Source organism: Zonotrichia albicollis, chromosome 2 (genome assembly GCF_047830755.1).
Source record: "Zonotrichia albicollis isolate bZonAlb1 chromosome 2, bZonAlb1.hap1, whole genome shotgun sequence".
Taxonomy (NCBI): domain Eukaryota; kingdom Metazoa; phylum Chordata; class Aves; order Passeriformes; family Passerellidae; genus Zonotrichia; species Zonotrichia albicollis.
The window spans coordinates 102,531,575-102,549,801 of record NC_133820.1 but is presented as its reverse complement, the minus strand read 5'-3'; the positions used below and the strand labels follow the sequence as shown (position 1 = coordinate 102,549,801).

Here is an 18,227-nt window from a genome sequence, read left to right as displayed (position 1 = left end):
GTATCGGGGCCGATCTCATGTTCTCCGCCTTATGAAAAGGGGAAGGGGTACGGCTGCAACACGAGTGCAGCCCGCTATTCCCTGTTCCTGAGGGGCCCCGAAGGGCAAAGCAGTGCTGCAGAGAGTGTGAGATGAAGGGTGTCGTGCTCGGGCAGAAACGGAGCGATTTAAGACCCTGTTTTTAGTACCTTGATGGGAGCACAAATTGATTTAAATTATTTATCAAATAAATGCGGCCGGTGCCAGTAGGATGGTGCCAGACTTTGCATCAGTGCCCAGCGACAGGACAAGGAGCAGTGGCCTTAAATAAAACCACAAGAAATTTCACCCCAACATGAGAAGGAATTTCTTTACTTAAGGGTGGCAGAGCACTGACACAGCTGCCCAGGGCTCTTGTGGAGTCTCCCTCTGGGGACATTCAAACCCCACCTGGGCCCATTCTTTGGCACCTGCTCTAGGTGACCCTGCCTTGGCTCCGGGGTTGGATGAGACGATCACCAGAGATCCCTTCCAACCCTAACAATTCCATGATTCTGCAAATTCAAAAATGCATGTGAAGGACTACCAGAGCAAATAGCAGAACCTAGGTGTTATGGCTTGTAATTGCATGTTCTTAAAGAGACTTTTTATGCCTGTTTGAGGGCAACAATGCCTTATTTAAAGGGCACACATTTTTCGTTGTAACCATGCATGCACTTTGGTAGTGCCTGAATCATTTTTCACATTTCATGATAAGTAATTGATTTTTAATGAAAAGTTGCCTGGGAAAAACAATTTAGGCATATTATTCTGTTTATGGTTCACTGGGCGAATACTGAATATCACCGAATTAATTATATTGTCATGAGAGAATATGTAGTTTAATAAAAAGGAGAGTAGTTTGTTGAAATGCTTGTCTGAGAAGAATAATTGCGTTTTTCCAAGTCTGCTTACTGTCATTCTTCTTGTAAAATTCAAATGGCAAATAGTGACAAAAAGCAGAAAGCTTCTTCACATATACCTAAGAAAGTGGTTTTTTTTCCCACCTCCAAGGCATTCACTGTCCATTACATATATTCATATATCTCTACTTATGCAGCTACACAACAGTAGCAGGAGCACATGGTTCCATGCTCACAGAGGTTGCTGGCAAGAAGCACATGTCCCTAACCAAAAAGCATGCCAGTGTTTTTTCATTACTTCTATTATTATACTTTTTAGAAGATTCAGATTTATTCTTTCTTTCCCCTTTCACAGTGGGGTACTCTGAACTGGTTACCTATGCCTGTGTTGCTCTGGTCTAAGGTGGGGATTTCATACAATTTCAATAAGAGCTTTTTGAGATAGAGACCTTCCAACACCATTCTGGAGCAGAAGCTTTTCACCCCAAACTATGCCATACTGCGCAGCTCAGTGCTTTGAGATCAGCCTCCAACTGAATTTGAATATTTGGGAAGAACACTGTAGGAAACTAACCTTCTCTTGGGAAACCACAGAGAGAACAGTGTTTCATGCATATTTGTTCCTTCTGCCTATCTTCAGACAGTATGTATTGTGTACCAACTCTTGGGTCATCTCATTATTTAACCTACAAGGGAATTGATTTTGGAGCTCATCCAAGGCAGACACAAAAGAGTTTTCAGAGGTGTTAGTGCTGAAGACAGTGCTTTCTGTAGCTGATTCTTGCTAGGGACCACTCAGCCCTCCCTCCATTTTATGTAATAGAGTTTAGGCGTATTATACATTTGAGATTGTCTTAACAGTCTTTCATTCTGGTCCTGAATTGCAACAGCAATTGCAAAGAATCCTAGTTAGGGAGTGGTAGAAGAATTTTAAAATTTTCTAGAATAACTAAAAAAAGGTTGAGGATTTTGTCTGTTGATTGTTTCAGTTTCTTACAATAAAGTGCAAGTTGCTCTGAATTTTTCAGGGAAAAATGTTGATTTGTACCTGCAATAGTCTGATAAAATTTTCTTAAACAATTTAAGAATTGTGTCTTGCCTATCTAGAAAGAGACAGTAAGCTGATACATAATAATAAATGCAGCTAACTCAAGACAAGTGAGAAAAACAAGAATAATTTACATAGTCCATATATCTCATGATTTTATTATCTTTGTAAAAGATAATTAATTCATATTTTTAAATAGCATTGTCTATGTAAAATAAGATTGCCATAAGATTTATGGGATGTGTTGGGGCAGAGCATAACAAATTTTCAATTCTGCTTTCATTGAGAAGCCAGGTCTCACAGGGCTGTAATTAGTCTTTACATCAAGGTAGGGTACAAATGATTGTTCACTATCATTGGAATTAGTAGACCTGCAAGAATATTCTGAAGAGCACAGAATGAGAAAATACCTGTAATTTTGCTACTGGGCAAGGTGTTTTCAGCATAAAGGAGCAGATGCTTTAAATACTTGCCACTGTATTTTGCAGCAAGTTCTGAGGATTGCAGACTCTTAGTTTTGACCCATGCTGGCCCAGTCAGAGTTCTTGCTTTTAGTTGCTTCTATGCCTTTTTTACATGCCAGGTTAATATAAAGGAAAACAACACATGAATTTATAGTATGTTAAGTATTCTCCTCTGTTTGGAAACTTAAAGCACACCTCCCTGTGCAGATGAACTGGAAATTATTTGGCTGACTATGGCCATTTTGTTGGGTTGAGGTTCAGTAGGTTCCCACAGGAGTGGAAGGGTACAGTTAAAAAAGAGTTATTTATCTCAGTACTATTTTGTGAATGAAGGATTTGGTTAGGTGTTAAAAAATTAGACTGTATATACAGTCCTTAATTCTAGTCTTAAATGTAATAAGAAACAGAGATGGGTAGTTTGTTGTTCTCACCAGCAAAAGCCAACAAGCCTTCTGATAGATTAATGTAAAACTCACCCAAGGAAACATTTTTTTCACACCTGGTCTGAGGTCTGGCTACAAAAGTCTGTTCTATTGTTAACAGCGCATGAAGGACATTTAATTGCACACAGAGATAGTAACAAATGATGCTGAATGATATTGGTACAATAACAAATTACTGTGAATCAAAAGGCCCAACTTTAACAAATAAAAAAAATCAGTTACCTTAATTTTTAGGTGCCTGACCTAAGATTCTACCCGTATTTATATTGCCTGTACCAGAGCAGGACCCAGGGTGGCTTGCTTTTGACATGAAGCCTCTGTGTCCACAGTGATGGTAGATGGATATGATTCTACTGGGAGCCTTCAGTTCAGTCTGAGCTCACACAGCTGATAGATACCAAGTGCCCTTGCAGCAGCCCATGACAAAGCCCTTCTGCAAAAGAATCCATGAGTAATTTGCTTCTTTCACATTAACCACAGGGTGCTGCTGAATGATTGCTTTCCTGATCTACCTACACACTGCTTGGCCTGGAGGGCAGGCAGAGCCTTGTTTGTTATCCAGCCTAAGCCCATTACTTTCAGTCTGGCAGCACAGTTTGGCTGCATCTTAGAAGTATGAAAGACTTAACTCTCTGTGTGCCTCTAGGCTCACCTACAGCATGCACTGAGACCTTGCAGCATTCATTGAGGATGTGAGGGAAATGAAACCTTCAGTCTAGGCTTAAAATATGTTAATGCACTTCTGAAAAATGCCATAATTAATAATTAACCTTGTTGTCAAGGTAAAACACTTTATGAACATGTTGATGTAAACCATTAATATAAAGTATGATTCCATATCCAGTATGGATAGGGCAAATTACATAAAATTTTCTTCCTCTTCATGGTCTCTTTTCCTAACCAGAGAAAAACAGAGACTTTCAGTTCAAGTGTGAAGCAGATCATCTATAGTTAGATTACTGGAAAGGAAAGCACTGTCCCTCTGTCTTTGAATGCTAGCTAGGATGATAGAACAGCTCACTTGTCTGTTTCTTTGTGTAATTTTTTGGAGCTCTGTGTTTCCTTCATTCTTTTTCACAAATTACCTTCACATTCCATGTGAAGGTAAAATGTGTCCCATAGCTGCTATTGACTCAACTGCTAAGCTTAAGGAGGAATACAACTAATCTTGAATTAATACAGCAGTGTCTTTTAAATAGTCAGTATTGAAGCAGGAATCTTTGGTCATTCCCATGGGAGGATTTGTTTTGACTGTTGTTAATGCAGAGCTGCAAAACAGAAACACGTGAGCAATTAACATGTATTAATCAACACTGACCCTGAAACATTTTTAGAGATGGATAACAAAGTTTCTGTACTATCAAAACCCAGCAGGGACACTTTCTTATAGAAGAAGAAACAAGCAACATCAAAGAAGTTGCTGTGGGATTGCATTAGCTAAGCTGACTCAAGTCTTGTTAAACTGACATTGAAGATGTTGCATCTGAGAAGGTTAGTAAAGCTGTGCATCTCGCTAACTGGATGAAAATAAAGCATGGATGTATTTTTAGGACTTAGGTCTAATGTATTTCTGTACAGTTTTATCTCCACAGTATATGGAGTCATGTGTTTCTATCAGAAGTGTGACAGTAGTTTAAGTTATTTGAAATAATGTGGCTGTACACATACAATCTCCTTCTGCAGGTGATCATTGATTTACAGTATCTTACATAAAAATATATTAAATCTCTTACCAACTTTTGTCGGTATCAGTAAAAAAATCACCATATACAAACACATCGTTTAAAGCTCTTCTGTACATAGCAACTGTCAGACTTAAAGACATGGAAGTTGAAGGCGCTCTAGATGAGGGCACCCTCCAGGCATATGCCCGGAAGCATATGCACAATTCTATTGACATAAAGTCAAAATAGACACCAAACCATGGTAGAATCTATGGCCTTTGAGGGATGCATACAACCCATTGACCTTTTTCCCAAATTTTCTTCATAACTACAGGTCAAATAAATTTCACTGGTAACAATAAACTACTCCCTGTAGTTTTACATTAGTGAATATTTTGCAAATCATGATTGAATCTGTAAATTGATCTCTCAGCTATGGTGGCTTGAGAAGGCATAAAAAGCAGAAAGTCTCCACTTTTCTATCCTCCTGCCAGCTATATTTTGTCAAAATAGTTGAGATTCCTGTCTCTGAATATATAGAAAGATAATATCAATAGCATATGAAAAGCCACTTCTTATGTAGCCACACATCAAGTGTTTGTTTCTCCCCTGTTGTATTCTAGGACTGCAGTCTGACCTGTGGTACTTCTTATCTGTTGTTTATAGCAGCTGAATTGCAGCTGGGTGAAAAGTTACCTAAGGAAGTGAGAGCAAAGGTGAATTTCCCAGTGTGATTCTAGTCCCTTATAATATGGTGCCTCTATCCTTGCAGTTGCTATGCAACTCCCTTTTCAAATAAGGCTTCAGCCACTGTCAGCATTTTGCTTTTCTGGTAGTTTTGAGATTTCAAGGGAGGAGCAAACAGGTCATCTGTGTGACCTTTTGTCCAGCACTGCTCATAAAATGTCACCAAGCTCCTGAGTTAAGCATGTTTTCCATTTACTGATACCTCTTGTGGCACTGAATGAGGATTAGATTGACAAACTGTGCTGACTCACGAAGTTTCATAGAGCAGCCCAAGAGAGTGGAAATATCTGAAAGAGCAGGCAACACCTTTTCTTAGACAGTAAATCAAGTTAATCATAAACAAAACCCAAACAAGTAGTAGAAAGCTCCTCAAGCTGGTATTTAGCCTTGCTCTTGCTGTGATGAACAGCAGTGCTCTGACAGATAATTTTTTCTTGGGTAGTCATTTTACAGAGACATCCTTTGTTTGTGGGCAGGAATCTGTGGACCTGAAGTTTAAAAAAAAATAATTACACCAATGTAGTAAATACATGCTTCCACTTTCAGTGATTCCAGCATTTTTGGGGAAAACTCTGTGGGCCAGGACAATGTAACTCCTACATTTACCAGGCAACTTTTTGTTTGTTTTCAAATTGATGCAAGGTATTGCTGCCCTTCATGACTGCATTCACTTCAGATATGTGCTGCCCTTTATGGCTGCATTAATGACTGCAATATGGGGATTAAATAAGTAGCCTGAAATGAGCTTTGCATTTGGCAGCTGCTCATATTGCTACAGCTTTTTAGCTTACTTTTAACTCTCCATGAGCCAAAGAGAAAACATCCCTGGCAAACATTTTGTATTAAACTTGACTAAACTAGGATAAATGAGATTAAGGCATACTTTTCTTTAGCTGCTGTAATCTACATTCAGTTCCCTCCAACATTCAGAGTGCAAACTCAGTTAAGCAGCAAGTGGCCTTTTTTGCATGCCAACTCCATGGTGGCACTTTAAATCTAAAAGTGGATTAGTAACAGTTGTCTGTAATTAAATGAGTTATGAATTGCTTTAGTTAATTTTGCACAAGCTCAAAGCAAGCCTGTAGTTATGGAACTAATGCTGAAGCAGAACTGGTTTTTATTTTCCAGTATCTACCAGGCCCTATTGCAACTAAGAGCCTCAACAAACTGTTTATACTTTTGATTGGTAAGGCAAAGGAGAAGGCAATGACATGAAGTATCTGATGAACACTTTTACAACAGTGAAGAGGGAGATGGCATTTGCAGCATTGACTCTTCACCTGGTTCATACCAGCTCAGAATTTTCCAAATGTCATGAGAACATTATAATGTCCCGTTCAGAAGGCAAATGTGAGATGCAATAAGGACTACTGTGCCCGTGGCTAGACTGTAAATAAATGCCTCTATATAGCCCTTCAGCAGTTTTTATCTAAGGAAGTAATGGGTTTTTGGTGTTTTTGGAAATGTTGCTTTCATTTCAACAGCATTTCTTATGTCCAACTTAAAATGAGAGAAAATGAAATTTATTCTACATTGTGCACTTCTGTTCCTCTCTTTATACTTGACCACCTTTAAATTTATATATTGTTATTGATTGATTAATATTCATACAATCTGTTGCATTCTTTTAACACCTTTTTTCCTGTTGGCTCCTAGTTTCTGTTAGAGTTTGATTTGAAAATGCCAGCAATATCAACTGCAGTTTTACAAAGATCAAAACCCACAGCAACTTTGAAATATTTTTATTAATGCTGAAAGTAACTGTGGTGGGGGTGACTGAGAATTGTCCAGTGGAGTTATTTTCTTGAGGGAGATTTAAACTTTGGCATAATTTGGGCACTCTGCCAATAATGAAAAATCAGTGATGTGTGAAAGGAAGATCTTAGGAACACTGGCATTTTGTGAAAGAAAAGCAAAATATATAACATGGGAAAAGCTGAAGATCATAAATTTCAATTGCAAGTAATTACAATTCCATGCGAAAAACAAGAGAGGTATCAGACATTTTCTTCTTATAATCTTCATCAAATTTCTCATTCTGTGCCACAGTGAAATGATTCTTCCAGTCTGCAACGGTCCCTAAGAAATTACAAAGAAAAAAAAGAGAAAAAATTGATTTACCATTATTTCCTGAAGCTGATTATCCACAACTTATTTGATACTTGTACTTCAATGCTTATTTCAAAATGACAGAATGACAAGCAGACAGGGTTGATGTCAGTAACAAACCTCAGTACCTTTTCTCATGAATGGGGAAATGGAATGATCCATTATTCCTTCAAAGTCTTTAGTGTAGTTTGCCATGGGGTTTTCCTTCATTACCTCAAAAGAGGTGCTATGGACTATTTTGTTTAGAACCTCATCACTCAGATCCTTCTCTAGGAACTTTGCAATCTTCTGAATTTCTCGCTTTGGATTCTGCGGAAACAATTACATGGGATAAGACACAGAGCTAGGAAAAAGCAAAGAAATCAAAGGTCATGTGAGAGCTGCAATCCTCACGCAGAGATCAGGTTACTGTATTTACTGATACTGGCATTGTAATATAAAACTGTTGCTTGCAGTTAGTTTCTGCTAGACTTACAGATTTCAGAGCTCTATAAACATATGTTCAGCCTTTTACCTCCTTCATGTCTTCATAGAAGAGATAGAGGATACGGTGCTTATCTTTTGCCTTCCACCATCCTTTTACGTGGTCATACCAGGAACCCCAGAGGACTGAAAAAGAAGTAACATCAGCAGCAATAAATGCTGATTGTGTCTTTAACACATTTGGCACTCATGTTTGCCTCTTAACCAGTACCTGTGAATTTCTGAGCTGGTTTTGAATCAGTATGGCTGTGATAGTAAGCACTGCTGTGCTCTGTGCTTGCTACAGCATTTTTGCTATTAATCCCTCAGGTTTGTGGAAGCTCAGAACAGGACTCATGTGTAACTTTCAAGGGCAGCAAATGCAGATGCATTATAGTCAATGAAAACACACAATTCCAGTATTCATTTGATCATCTGGACAAGGCTTGTCATAATTAACCCTGCTTTGGACAGGGCAGGGGTTGGGAATGTATGGACAACAGAAATCCATTCCAGCTTGCATGATTCTATGATTCTACCTGGTTTCGATATTTGCCATGCTATCAGAAATGCCTACTTCTCTCAAGCAAGTGCCAAAATGATTAGCTAAGACAGAAGTAAATATGTTCTATACTGTATGTCTGCTCTGGGACAGATATATATAGCTCCCAAGCTAAGCTGGTCAAACACAAGGCATAAGGTCTCCTTTGGATGTGTGACTCTCATGCTGGTTCAGACTGTGGTATCTCTAGGCCTACATGGTGGCAAAAATATTAATGACCTAAGGAAGCTTTAGTGACTCAAATTGTAAACTGCCATCCACTTGACCAAATTTTGTTTCTTGGATATCCTGTGATATCAGCACCTCTTTTAGAAAGGGAAGAATCTTCTTCTAGGGTTGCCTGCCCTTAGTTAGAGAACTGTCTTTTTTCCAACATCTGATTTTTATATACATTAATTTAGGTTCAAAGACTTCCTTATCTCAATTTCACACTGCACATTTCTATCCAAATTAACTCTCCACTTCTTTTTTAAATTTCAAATTTTATCAGTTTATAGTAAGACCAGTTAAACCATTGTTCCTTTTCAAATGGCTTATTTTAATCTCAGAGAGAAGAGATGAAGCCTGAAAATTGTGATATATGTTTCTGAATTATAACAGAATAAATATTAGTGTTTATATTTTTTCTCAAAATGGAAGCTTAAAGATAGATTTAATCCTTTAGGTAATAATAAAAATTTGTGAATGAAGAAAAATTATGACTGAAACACCTTCAGCAGATATCCTTCCACAGTGTTTGCACAGGATTTCAAACCATAACCAAAATTTAAAAACCAATGCCATGCATTCTTAAAATGATCAAAGTCTCATAAACATCCGATTGCAGTTAATCACCTTTTCCAGTCATGAATTTCTCCACAAACTCCTCCCAGGTTCCTGGATCAGGCAACCCTTTATTCATTCTGTGGAAATGGTAGTATGACACCAGGTTGTCTTTTGCATTTCTTGCCACATAGATTATCTTTATTGATATGAAAAGAGAGAGAGAAAGAAATTAACTTGCATATACAAATATAGATATTGAGCATTTCCTGGGGTTTTCTCTTAGAGCCTGCTGGTAGAGATTTAAGAGGTTTTGCTTTCAAGCTGCCATTTTCTAGAATCCAGCTCAGGTAACCTAGCTGTGACTTTTGATTCCCACAGACTTCACACATTAAAGGGAAAATGTTTTTTTAAGATTTTTTAATTTGATTTCCCAGCAATTCTGGAAAACAAATTTTTCCAGAAGAATATTTTGGTTTATGTCACTTTCTTTGCTGTGAGGTAGAATAGGGCTCTTCAGCCTTACCTTACAGTTTTGTTCCCAGAAGGATGGAGGCAGCAGCTGCGCTGGCAGATGAGTTTTTATTGTCCGTGGAGATGGCATGGCTTCAGCTAACTCCACACCTGTGGGATGTTTAATTATGAAAAGTTGTTCTCTAAATTGAACTAGCACTTCTTTCCTATGCTCACACATGTGATTGTGACTGTGACTTTCCAGCAGTTCACCTTGCATTGATCACTCATCTCCAAAGCTCTTACTAGCAGGTTAACATATACAACATTACTTAAGCATCTTCAGTGTTTCTAGAGAAAATTTGGCCTGTGTATTTGAGCAGAACAGATTTATATCTTTTTGCTCTCTTGGGCCCATACTTTCTTTCAAAGGGATTATGATAAATACTGATTTCTATTTATCCAACCAAAGCTTTTCCTTTGCAATATTTGGTGGTCTCCTTCCACCTTAGAGGTAAGAAATATTTGTTTCTTTCTAGGATACAAGAATATGACGGCTGATTAGACTTTGTGGGTAGCACATAAAGAGAAAGCAGGAGAAATGATGGATTTTCAGTAGCTATGGATATATGGGCCTACTTGGGAATATCTGATGATATTTAGAGATGTGTTATCTCCTCCCATTTCCCTTTTAGACATCTATCATGACCTCCATAATTTTTTTCCCTGTCATTATGTATCATCCTCTGTCATCTATCATTTTTTGTCTCTGAGTCAACACAGTCTAGTTTAGAAGAGAAAAAGTAGCACTTCTGCAGACCTAGTCAAGCTTTTTAGCTTCAGATGTGAGAGTCTGACTTAACAATTTGTGTGGAAATGGAGCCCTTGCTGAGGGAGATTTTTGTAAGAAGCTGCAAGCCAGTGAAGCCTGCTGGTTGCCTGAATGTTCCATAGCTTGTTTAGATGACTAGACCCTAGAACTGAGCAGCAGTTACTTGAAACAGTAGCAAAACCACTAAAAACATTATGCCCCTCTCAGAAAGAAGTCCATGACATATGTTTCTCTTCCATACAGCCTGTAATCTCTGAATGGCATTGAATTGCCTCCATGCCCCATTCAATTGCCATTATATACATATCTGCTGCTGGTTTAGATACTGTGGAGTATCAAACACAGCTTCAGATACTACTACAAAACATCATGGTCTTCAGTAGCACCTGAAGCAATCCCATCTGTCAGCCTTGCAGCACCTTGAGTAGCACTAGATGTTTATGTTAAAACCCCTGAACTGGTCCTTAATAGCCAAAATGGTGCTTAGTTCAAGAACAAAGCAAGTGGACCTTTTCCAGGATACTTGTGGCATCAGCACTATGAGCTTGTTTTGTTTCATTTTGTTTAAAATATAGATAATATTCACCTGAGTAACGTGCAGATGGAGGCTCTGCCAAAAACCACTCGAGGAAAGGGTGGCGTTTGTAAGTAGTCTCACGTTTACACTTCTCAGTATCTCCATTTTGTTGAATCATATCCACTATCTCCTGGGTCCATGTGGTACCTGAAAATGTCAAGTGTTTAGATGTTTCCCTCCAGGATAGCCAAGAGTTTCTTCTATTAGGGCACTGAAAGCCAGAAGGATGGACTCTGTGATAATGGGGGAAAGAATAGCATAGAAAATAGTAGACAAAATGGAAAGAGTACAATACAGGCAAAATGCCTAATTGATCAACAAAGGTAATTCGCAAAGCTCAATTCCATTTTAGACAGACTTCTTCTTGCCTAAAGAAATAAGTCCCCACACCAGTACTGAAAAAAACACTGGGATAAACTCACTATTGTTGGGAGAATATTATTTGCAGAGGAATGAAACTTCCTTCTTTAATCCCTAACAAAAATTCTCCTATTTTGTTTTCATACTGAATTTGAGTAAAAAAATGCGATATCTGAACTTCAAGTGAGTTAAAATTTCATACAGTTTGAAAATACTAAAAAGTGGAAGTATTTGCAAAGTTTCCCTTTGAACCATGTTAATGAAAGTCTGTACATTTCATCTGCCTGAGTGTCTGCAACATTTGTGAGAGTTACAGTATAGTGTATCTCATGTGTCACTTTTCTTTTATAGCTGTCATCTCTGTGTCAGCCACATCTTCTCTGAGGTACTGTGGCAGGTCAGCTAGAGAACAGGCTAAGGGATAAATTGGAAAGCAATTTAGGCAGGAGATTCAGCCCTTCTTAAGATGCTTGTGTGATGCATCTCACACAGATATGACATAATGTCAAATGGAATCCTAACTTTATTTATTTTCAGTTCACTGGCTGGAAGGTTTTAATCCCAACTGGGTTAAATAATGTGGTTTTGCCTTTAGTATACAGGTAGTAAATCAAAAGCCTTCAGGTTTTACAAAACTAATGGTGGATTTTTTTGTTAAAAACATTTTCCCCTGCTGACAAAAAAAAAAAGCCCTAAAAATTCTTGCTAATTTAAATAATTATTTTTTATGATGATCAAATTCTCCCATATCTGTTCCTGAATCTCCAAAACTGTATGTTTTTATTCATACAGAATTCATATTGATGCTTGTTATTAATTGTTTTCTTGTGTAGTAAGTATAAAGGGTTTGATGAAGAGGAGAAATATTGTCCAGTCACTGAGTAAAATGCCAGATAGCTAGTAATAATGGTGGTATTTTTCTTTGTTGGTTTGTTGACCAAAATTCTTAAATTAATTTGGTTATTTTAAAGAATTAATCAATTTTCAGAAATCACTACTTGTTTACACAAAAATCGTTCTCCAAATACATAATATGTTTCATAGTCATACAGTTAGTTTCTATTATTTCTTAGCAATGATCACTTATTTCTACGCACTCTTAAATCACTACATATTGGTGGAAAACTCCTATTGTCACCATTAATATAAATGTCTATAATCTGAGTTAAAGGTAACAATTTTAGGTCATTAGACTTTGGGTGTTTGTACTTCAGTAGTAACAGGTAGTTGTTGCCTCTGCCAAAGAAGTCAGGAGTTACTAGTCACAGCTGACACAGCTTCATGTCTTTAAAATATTTCTAGTTTGGAGTTAAACAAATATTAGTCACCAAAAAAAAATAATCTCAATCCCATCAATAAGCATGATGCCAAACTTTTCTATTCTGTTTCCTACCCACACCAACCTGCTTTTGCATAGGTTGCAATGAGCACATCATCAGGCTTGGCTTTGAACTTCCACACTTGGTCCCAAATGCTGGCAATTGGTTCTGTGACGGGAACACCATCCACTTCACGTAACCCAGTTCGAATCATTGTCTCTCCCAGACTCAAATCTTTCATTTTATTCATGGCAATGAGAACTGCATGAAGAAAGGCTTAGAATTAACATGGCTGCTCTGAAAAAAAATCTGAATTACTCATCTTGAGGTCTCTCTTATTGACAAAATTCTATGTCATCTGATTTTTTTTTGCCATGATTTGTTCTATCTGGATATATATAGATCCCTTAAAGCTGGATCTCATTTTCAGAAATGCATGGTGTATTGCTAGTGGTAGTTTTCTGTGTCTCTAAAAATCACTTTGTTTACTCAGATACAAGAAGAGAAAAAAGTCATTATTCTCATATTGAACACATTCATGTAAAATTCAGATGATTGGTATGAAGGCTTCTTAAGACAAAAAAAAAAAAGTAATCAGAGGTGTGATTCAAAAGAAGGCAGAGGATAACAGCAGGTAATGAAATCAGCACACAGAACCCAGCCCTTCCTCTGTGAAGAAAATAAACAGAAACGCCTGCTAACACCCTTTGTGCCTTAAATTCACAAAAACTCACAGACCTTTTCTGTGTTTCGTTCCTGGATCTTGGCACTCTTGGAACTCTTTGCTGTGTTTTGAAATATGTTGCCCGTAAATAACCTGAATCAGATTGATCATTAACTAAAGTTTGTTAGACTTTAATTATGTGAATCAATCTGTTTTACAATAACTAGTTATTGATTTCTGAATTTCTCCCAGGACAACGTCTTAAGCATAACTTTCAGAGCTCCAGAGTCTGGTCAGAAGAAAGCTGTGCTTAAAGGGAGGCTATAGAAATAATCTCAACTAAAAATATCATCCAGAAAAAAAGACATTTCAATCCCAACAGCAAATATTGCTAGAATATTTTCTTTAGTTTTCTTGTTTACTCACAGCAATTTCCTACAGATTCAGCTGAGCAGTGTGAGATGTTGGATTGGCGGCAGGGCAGTCACTAAAGAAATTTTTAAAAAATGAAGGAAAAAGAAACTTGCCTGAGAATTTTCCTGCTTAAATGTCTTCAGTCCTTGGCTGTATTGACAACTATGCAAGAACTTAAATCTTCAGGCACAAGTAGGTTGAAAACTTGTGTGGGTGGAGATTTCATTCTTCTTATCAGTATGAGGAGAGCAAAGGAGGAAGTGCAGCAGCAACCAACAGCTGAGCACTTTTTCTGGCATGGTTTGTGAAATCTTTTTGAATCCTGTGAAAGAAAAACACTTGGAATTCTCATGTAAAGGATGATTCTTTACTGGCAACAACATAAAATATCAGTCAATAGCTCCAGCAAGGTTATTAATTTGTCTCTCTCATTGTCAGCAGTCTTGGAATAATTAATTTTCTTCCTGATATCTAATCTAAATGGCAAAGATCCTGTGTGTACAGGCAAAGGAATAAACATCCCCAAAATTTTATTCTCTACTTCCCATCAGCAGGTGATCCAGCCACCTCCCAGAAAGCAGGTCCTCAGTCCACAGGTGGTTGCTGTATGTAAGCCTACTGCACTTATACTTACTAGCACTGTGGGAGTGCTGTGGGGAAAATAAACTCCATCTTATGGATGAGGCATTTCCAATTTCTCTGGGCAGCCTGTTCTACTGTCTCACCACCCTCACAGTTAAGAATTTCTTCCTAACAACTAATCTAAAGCTACTCTCTTTCATTTTGAAGCCCCCTTGTCCTGTCATTCTATGCCCTTGTCCAAAGTCTCTCTCCATCTTTCTTGTAGATTCCCTTCAGCTACTTCATGGCCACAGTTTGGTCACCCTGAAGCCTTCTCTTCTCCAGGCAGAACAATTTCAGTTCCCTCCCTATCAATTTCCTGATAGGAGAGGTGCTCCATCCCTCTGATTGTCTTGGTGGCCTCCTCTGCACTCACTCCATCAGGTCCATGTCCTTCCCGTGCTGGGGACCCCAGAGCTGGATGCAGCATTCCTGGTGGGGTCTCACCAGTGCAGAGTAGAGGGGCAGAATCACCTCCCTGAATGCACTTCCCAGCCTCCTCTGGATGCAGCCCAGGACACATTTGGCTTTCTGGGCTGCAGTTGCACATCGCTGGGTCATGTCCAGTCTCTCATCCATCGGCACCCCCCAAGTTCTTCTCCCAGGGCTACTCTCCATTAGCCAATTCTGATCGGATTCTGGAATGTAGCTCTTTGGGTCCCATAGACTTTAGGTTCAGGTTCCTAAGATAATAATGAACCTGATTTTTCCTTACAGTGGAAGGGACTTTGTTCCCTCAGTTCCCATCCTGCTGTCCATCGGCTTAAGAGAGTGGCAAGAGAAGTTGCCATTGGAGACAGAGGCAGAAGTCTTTGAGCACCTCAGCTTTCTCCTGCTCCATTATTACCAGTTTTCCATCACTTTTTATTGTTGCAAGTTTACCTTCTGTAACCTTCTTTTTCTGGTTAACATACCTAGAGAAGCCCTTGTTACTCTTTGTGTCGTTTGCCATGTTCAGTTCCAGATTTACCTTGGCCTTCCTCACCCCATCCCCATACAACCTGACTATCTCAATAATCTTGCCAGGTTACCTATTCTTTTCTCCACTATCTGTGGCTTTCCTTCTTTCCCTTTAGTCTGATCAGCAGTTTGTTACTCATTCCTGCTGGTCTCTTGCCTTCTCTGCTCCTGGGGATTGATACCAGATTCCATAAGCTCCATAATATGCTGACAATGGTAATTATTAGTATGAAAGCTCATGTGAGGGTGAACAAGGACTGTTCTTTTCTCCACCATCTGTGGACTTCCTTCTTTCCCTTTAGTCTGATCAGCAGTTTTTTACTCATTCCTGCTGGTCACTTGCCTTCTCTGTTTGATTTCTTGCTCCTGGGGATTGATACCAGATTCCATAAGCTCCATAATATGCTGACAATGGTAATTATTAGTATGAAAGCTCATGTAAGGGTGAATAAGGATCTTGTGAGCCTGACTAATAAACCATCCACATCAGTGCCAGACAGGAGAAATGAATTCCCTTATTGTCCCCACAATGCAGGTACAGGACAGCAAAGCCAACAATTCCAGGGCAAAATACAGAGACGTTATTTGTATTAACATGTTCACAAAATAAGGAGAAAAGCAGCACAGCCAACAAGCTGTGACCTGCACAGGAGCTTGCCATGTAATACCTGCTATGGCTACAGCACACTTAATACAGAACTGCTGTTATCTTGAGCCCCATGTTGGGTGCCAAAAACGACTGTGGTGAGTTGACTTTGGATACCAGCTGCCCACCACATTCCTCCATCACTCCCCTACTCAGCAGGACAGTGGGAAAGAAAATAAGAGGGAAAAACACCTTCTGTGTTGAGATCACGCAGTTTACTAAAGCAAAAGCAAGGGTCATGTATGTGAAAACTGAAAGATTTTATTCTCTACTTTCCCTCAGCAGATTTTGTATGGCACTTCCTGGGAATCAGGGATTCAGGGCATGTAGTTGTTGCTCTGAAAGGCAAGCAGTGTAAATTAGGAATGCCTCTCTTCCTCCTCCTTTCTCTTAGCTTTTATTGCTGAGTAGACATCATATATTATGGAATATTCTTTTGGTCTTTGGTCAACCACTTGATCTTTTTCTGACTCTTACACCAAGTTTTTCTTCTGAAGGCTGACAACACCAGAACGATTGATTAAACCACAACAAGCAGAGAAGGGTAAGGTACAAAATTTTTCTTTTTACTTTCAAGTTGTTTCATGGGAAGATTTGCTATTTTCCTCTCTCTGTTAAGCCCTGTACTGGTTCTGCTTGTTCTTCTTGTACCTGGCAGGTCATTTACTGGTTTGTAACATTGCTCACTACTCTCAGTTATGCAACCATCCTGATAATGCAGTAATCCCCAAAGCATATCATTTGTGTGTATGACAAAGAAAACTCAAGACTGCTTATTGAGCGTCTCTTTTCTATTGCAGCTGTGAATCTGAGTAGCCCTTGGACAATGCTCTGTGTCAGATAAGCTGAACTGAGGTCAAAAATCACTGCCTGTACCTTTAAAACTGCTTTTGAAGTAGGCAATGAGCGATGAATTTCTTCAGTTCTGAAAAAGGGAGATGAAGGTGGAACTGGCTGCTCCAGGAACTGGATTTCTTCTCTGGAGCCATGATTTACAGGGCCACTATAAAAAAAATCTCTGTAGAGAGCTTCCTCCAGGTTTCCTTTCGCCTTTTCCTGAGTGCAAACTGGTGGCTGGTGTTTCCTCATCCAAAACACACTGTGCTTGTTTTATTTTATTATTGAATTTGATTTTAATTTTGCTTGCCTTTGTTTTCTTTTATTATTTTCATAGTATCAGACTTCAACTCGGATGAAGGCTACAAATCCTACATCAGTATCAAGCACTATGATATGGTTTTAAGTCTGATTAGCTTAATATTTTGCCTACACTTAATGGTCTGTATAATATAAGGTACTATTTCTTATAAACTAAAATTTATATCGGATACATTTGAATGAATGTGTTTCTGTGTTATGCTTCATGTTTCTATGCTTCATATTACATTTCTCTTAAACTCAGGTCTCCCTCTGCTGGACAAAACACAATCTCTTTATTCCAAAAGATGTTAAAATATTTTGAGTTGAAAATTACATTTGATAGCTATTGCTATCCTTAGATACCAACCTGTATTCCTCATTCAGAAAAATGCATCCTTTGGAGAAATGAAAGAACACTCTGGACTGACCAAGGTGTCACTTTGAGGCTTCTTAAATTTTAAAACTGCATTCATCTCTTGGGGACTGAATTAAGCTTGATCTGACTGTAAGTCAGTGAGCAACCTTAGGCAACAAAAGCTTTTGGTACTGTGGGATACATTTAGACTCAATCACAAATATATCCTGCCACAGGCTCCTGGCTACCTCCATATGCTGTGGAGAACAATCCTGCAGGTGTCTGTAAAATAGAAACAGTACCAATCTACCAGACACTACCAACACCACCAATACCACCAATCTTGTGGTGGGTATTTAGTATTGGGTTCCAGCCAGATACAGGTGAAATAATTGTCACAGATATATTTATGCAGTAGCAAAGTAAGTACTAAAGGATATTGTAAGTGTAACCATGGAAGGAATAGTCCTAAGGCTTTAATTAAGAAACACATTTAAGCACCATGCCTAAGTGCAATCCCTATCAGTAAAGCATTTATGTTCCATTAACATCAAACTCCTGAAATTTCTTGGTTTTAAGTATTCTCTCTCCAGTAGAGTTTCCTCCAAGGAGAATTGTTGGAGTCTACAGTGTGTATAACACTGACCAGCTCCACATGTGTTGGGGTCACAGTAATATTATTATAAAGTCTTGTTATTCTGGGTATGCATACTCAAGTGATAAAGTATAATCGGAATCCTGCAG

The 18,227-nt window shown here is 38.5% G+C and overlaps 1 protein-coding gene across 2 annotated transcripts; it reads right to left on the bottom strand.

Moving 5' to 3' along the window:
- Window positions 1-6,972: 6,972 nt before the first annotated feature.
- SULT1C4 (sulfotransferase family 1C member 4) lies at window positions 6,973-14,015 on the bottom strand. Of its 2 annotated transcripts, none has more exons than XM_005487978.2 (8): window positions 13,875-14,015; window positions 12,768-12,944; window positions 11,014-11,151; window positions 9,669-9,766; window positions 9,215-9,341; window positions 7,871-7,965; window positions 7,485-7,665; window positions 6,973-7,326 (listed from the first exon to the last, which is right to left on the bottom strand). In XM_005487978.2, exons 2-8 carry the CDS (start codon window positions 12,931-12,933, stop codon window positions 7,214-7,216), a joined length of 918 nt encoding a protein of 305 aa, XP_005488035.1. In that variant the 5' UTR covers window positions 12,934-12,944; window positions 13,875-14,015; the 3' UTR covers window positions 6,973-7,213. The 2 variants fall into 2 exon arrangements, with proteins under 2 accessions (XP_005488035.1, XP_074391985.1); XM_074535884.1 differs by lacking the exon at window positions 13,875-14,015 and adding an exon at window positions 13,422-13,501.
- Between the last annotated feature and the right edge of the window lie 4,212 nt (window positions 14,016-18,227).